At 40.7% G+C, this 4,605-nt stretch overlaps 1 protein-coding gene across 2 annotated transcripts in view; it reads left to right on the top strand.

Moving 5' to 3' along the window:
• The first annotated feature begins 594 nt into the window (after positions 1–594).
• Positions 595–4,605, top strand: part of LOC111658688 (uncharacterized) — an 8,730-nt gene continuing 4,719 nt past the window's right edge. For both annotated transcript variants that reach the window (XM_023411296.2, XM_023411295.2), the window contains exons 1-5: positions 595–659; positions 2,537–2,863; positions 2,955–3,248; positions 3,348–3,653; positions 3,966–4,076. In XM_023411296.2, the coding sequence (XP_023267064.1) occupies positions 608–659; positions 2,537–2,863; positions 2,955–3,248; positions 3,348–3,653; positions 3,966–4,076 (1,090 nt within the window). In that variant the 5' untranslated portion in view covers positions 595–607. The remainder of the gene's footprint in view (positions 660–2,536; positions 2,864–2,954; positions 3,249–3,347; positions 3,654–3,965; positions 4,077–4,605) is intronic.

The raw sequence follows: 4,605 nt of genomic DNA, 5'->3' as shown, positions 1-4,605 counted from the left end.
GTTAATGAATATTCAGAGGGGGATGAAACGGACAACACCTTTTCGTTCAAACATCAAGCACTTGATCTGGTTAAAAATTAACTTGAACCAGAGGAATGGATCATAGCAGGAGCTGACTGAAAAGATAGAGGGCCTGTACAGAGAGAAAAAAATCCTTTCCTTTCCTATCCTTTTTTCTCCTAAATGCAACACCACACTAACTTTTCCCCAGAGAGAAAGGACTTGTAGTCTCGCCTGAGTGTTTGCCCACATAAACTCAGTGGGATTACCCTCTCTGTTTATTCATGGCAACACTGCACCAATGTAAAGTAGCCCCAAAACCTTGGCTAGAGGCCCGTCTGAATTTTAAGTGACCAGTTTCCTCACTTGTGTGTCCCTGCACATCAAACTCCTTTTCCCCTCCTCTCCCTCTCGCTCTATCAATCCTCTAAGGTTTGCTTATTTCGACACACATATCAAGGGCCTCCTTTCACTCCTGTGAGGCCCAGGGACAATATTTCTTATTATCCATCTGTCAGGACAATCCTGCCCACTGTCATCACATAGCTCTATATAAGCCAGCGAAAGGGCCTGATGATAAGACGTTGGTCTCAAGACAAGCCCGGCCATGCAGTGTAAAGTCCTCGTCTATGTTGTCCTCCTGACTCTCATAAAGCATGGTGAGTATTGTATCATTGCACTCACAAGCCTGTTACAAAGGCTACATTGTTGTTTCTTCACCTAACGACCACAACTTTGAGCTGACCAGGTGCAATTCGAAATATTGATGCTGAGCTGTTTTGGATTTACTCTGAGTCTTAGAACGGGCATGTTTTACAGTATTAAATCTGAATTTAAATTATTAGTTTGTGAGGATCTTTTGGTGGTTTATGAGGTGGGAGTTAAAGTAATGTAAATAATGTAAAAGTCTAGATGGTGCATGTTGATGATATTCAGAGATGTTAATGTCAACATGCACCTGACCTTTATTTTGTGTCGATTCATGGTAAACTTGTCAGGAGTGCATGCCAGGACCACTAAAACTATTGGAGTATTACAGATAAAGTGTTTCAGGTTTGGGCAATATGTCAATACATAAAGTGAGAGATTTGCTATTTTTCTATATATTGTTATATTGATATCATCTCTTGTTGTATTATGCCAATGTGAGTGATGTTGGAAATCAGCGAATAAGACTGCTTTAAGGCAACACTGGGTTCATAGGATTTTTGGATCAGGATCATAAGATCAGTGTAATGAAATAATGTGATTTTTCAGGAATTCTAATTCAATCAAATTGGCTAAAACCATACATTCCAGTCTGGCTATGGTACAAAATGTCTCTCGATTGAATTTCTATATTTCCATATTCCTTTATTATGACATATGACACATGATTTTGCAATGTAAATTTCATATTATCCATCCATCCATTGTCCAATAATATAATATTGTCTAATATGATTAGATGATGATAATTACATTTGCAAGCAATGAAAAGTATATTCTAACAATCAGACACTCATATTTTCTTCCACATTTAAATAATTAATGCTCTGAACTGGCCTGTATGTTTTAAATGAATACATTCATCTCAATCTATTTGGACCTCATGCAAATAAGTGTCTGTAATGTTCTTTTGTAGGTAAAAATGGTACTAAAGAAAAGTGTTAATCATGTCTTTTTAAACTGATTCTTTTCCTTGTCACCCTGCTATGATCAGCCCATCTATAACACTTGACAAGAGTTGCAACATAAACACAAGTTTACTATTGCTTGGCTCGATACCTGCCAACAAGTATTTATTGTACTAGTTACTAATTAAGCTGATTGGGTTGTCAGACCTGACTGACAGGCTTTATGTTTACACTGGTGTGGTATTACACTGATTCAATGAGCTATACTGAGGTTACTGATTTGCATGAAGGATAAAAAGAAAGAATGTGAAATGGAAAATTTCATGAAACTCAAACTCTTGACTTACAATTCCTTGTCACTGTTGATTTAAACTTATGACATTTTTCAATTCAAATAAACAAACTGGACAAATGCTATTTGTGTTTTGTTTGTATAGTATTCTAATGGCAGTTATTGTAAGATCTATGAAAAGAAAAGATATAAAAGGGAGATTTTGTAACTTTTGCTGGGCAGCCCCCATGGCTACAAGTGACATTTACAGATCGGCGCTGTGTGTTTATGTCTTTGCTTAATTACTCATGAGTGTATTTAACTGAACAAAGGTGGGTTTTATTGTTAATGGGTTCAAATTTTAATTTTAAGAAAGTTAAAACTGTTATTTCACAGTGTAAGCTATAGTGACTGTTGGCTTGTTATGAAAAAAAACTTTCTATCAAACTTTACAGACATTTAGCCATCCTGTGTTCTGACCCGACTGTATTTTCACTTAAAACTACTGTTGAAGATCAAACTCAATCATTAACCAAATATTTTCAAACAATCACATCTTTCTTGCCCGCCCTGAAAGAGTATCCATGAGCGCTCTTCAGTAAAAGCTCTTTATTTTCTCTCCATCTAAATGCTCTTTCTCTGCTTACAGTGTCTCCAAGTGAAATTCAGGCCAGCCCAAACACAAATGCAACCCTCCCCTGCAATGTGACGCTTCCCGATTCTGTAAAAGGGGACAAAATGGATCAGTCTCTCCTCAACGTCAACTGGATAAGTCACGGCTCTGACATCGCCTTATTCGGGAAAGCAGCAACACAAATAAAGGAAGGCTTCAGCTGGGACACCAGTCAATTTGTCAGTGGGGACTTTTCACTGACCATCCTCAGCGCTAGTCTCGACCTGCAGGGGTTGTACGAGTGCACAGTCAGCTACAACTCCACAATGGTGCACTCCAGTAGCGTTACATTTGGTATCCTTGGTATGTCTGTGTTCAGTTGTTGAGATTTGGGCTTTAGGTGCTCAATTCAAATATTTCAAATACAAATTTCTTCTACTTCTCCCCTCTTTAGCTTCCCCTACTCTCTCAATCCCCGAGCAGTGGGTGGTGTTGGAGACAGAGAGCCAGCTTAATTGCCGTGCAGATGGTTTCTACCCTCCTTCTGTCTCTTTCTCCTGGACCAGAGATGGGCGAGTGATTCAGTCTCTCTACCAGATTGAAGGTGAACAGACTCCAGATGGTTACTACATGGCTGTGGGCAACCTCACCTTCTACCCTTCTCGTGAGGACCAGAATGTGACCTTTGGCTGTAAAGTGTCACACAATGGCAGCTATCAAGAGCTGGATTTCCAACTCAACATCACCTGTGAGTGACGCAAAGATGTTAATCAGTCAGTACAGCACAAACTGTGATAAAAACTGTTAATCTGATGAAGCCAAACGCTTTTAATACTGTCTTTGTCAGATCTCCCCTCTGTTAGACTTTCTGCCGTGCCATCACACTCAGGCAACATTCCTCTCACGCTTTACTGTGACCTGGAGAGTTTCTACCCAGAGGACGTGTCTGTGTCCTGGGTTCAAAATGGCACAACCCTCCCTGAGCCCCCCGCCACTGACCAAAACCCAGACGGGACCTACAGAACCAGACGCTATTATACTTTAAGCCCCGAGCAGAGGGAGCAAGGTGGGAAAGTGGAGTGTGCAGTAAGCCAACCTGGGGTAGTGCACCCAGTCAGCGGCTCAGCCTTCCTGGAGACGCTGGATCCTCAAGGTGAAACATACCACTAAATTCAGTAGAGTACAGACCTATTTTTCACGGTACATTTGACAAGATAACATGCATGCAGTGACTTACGAGAAGTAATGCATGTCTGAGAACAACAGAACAAAACTTGCTGCCTATTAACTATACTGCTGTGCTGCTTTTAGAGGCAGTTGCACAATTGCTTGTAACTTGCTCGTTTGGTTCTTGATGGTTCTTGATACTTTGTTCCTGATACTTACAGGAAACACAATGCATAGTTTAGTGATTCACTATTCAGGATTCCTCCTCATGTGTCTTCTCTCACATGTTTCCTTTCAGATGAGGATCCAGTGTTGACTAAATCAGCCAAAGCATCTGTGGCTATGATGTGTATTTCTATAGTGCTGGTCTTCCTGCTATGCTTCGGCTTTTCGTGGAGGAGAAGGGATGGTGAGTCAGAACCAGTCATGCAGTTGAGGGAATGGTATATACTTAGCTTGTGCCCCTTTAAAATGAAGCCAACCCTTATCATGGGTTATTCTTCTTCTTTTTTGAGAAGGCTTTTTGGAGGCCTTCTGGGGGGGGGGGGGGGGGGGGGGCCTTAATTTCAACAAAAAAAGACATGACTTTGTGAGACAGAACCATCTTTTGACCCCTCAGATTTACTTTTGGACCCCATATGGGTGATGTGACCCCTATGTTAGGAATATACAAGCAGACAAATAAAGATCTATTGTTGCCATTTTCAAGCTTCCAGTTTTACTTTAAAACAATTATCATCAAAACTCTTAACTGGCATATGCTGTACCACATTTCCACAACTACCATGTTGAATTAACTAAACTGTGAGCACACATTACGATATATACAGTGGGTTTCAGGAAGACTTAATCAGGACTTATTGCGCAATAGCTGCCAACTCAGCACCTCTTTCTCTCACTATCCTTTTTTGTTCCCTTCAACCCCCCCCCCCACTCCC

This window comes from Seriola lalandi, unplaced genomic scaffold, assembly GCF_002814215.2.
Source record: "Seriola lalandi dorsalis isolate HSWRI2012SDOR001 ecotype SW California unplaced genomic scaffold, Sedor1 jcf7180002054464, whole genome shotgun sequence".
NCBI classification, from domain to species: domain Eukaryota; kingdom Metazoa; phylum Chordata; class Actinopteri; order Carangiformes; family Carangidae; genus Seriola; species Seriola lalandi.
Note: the sequence above shows the minus strand (reverse complement) of the source record. Positions and strands in the feature narration are given on the sequence as shown.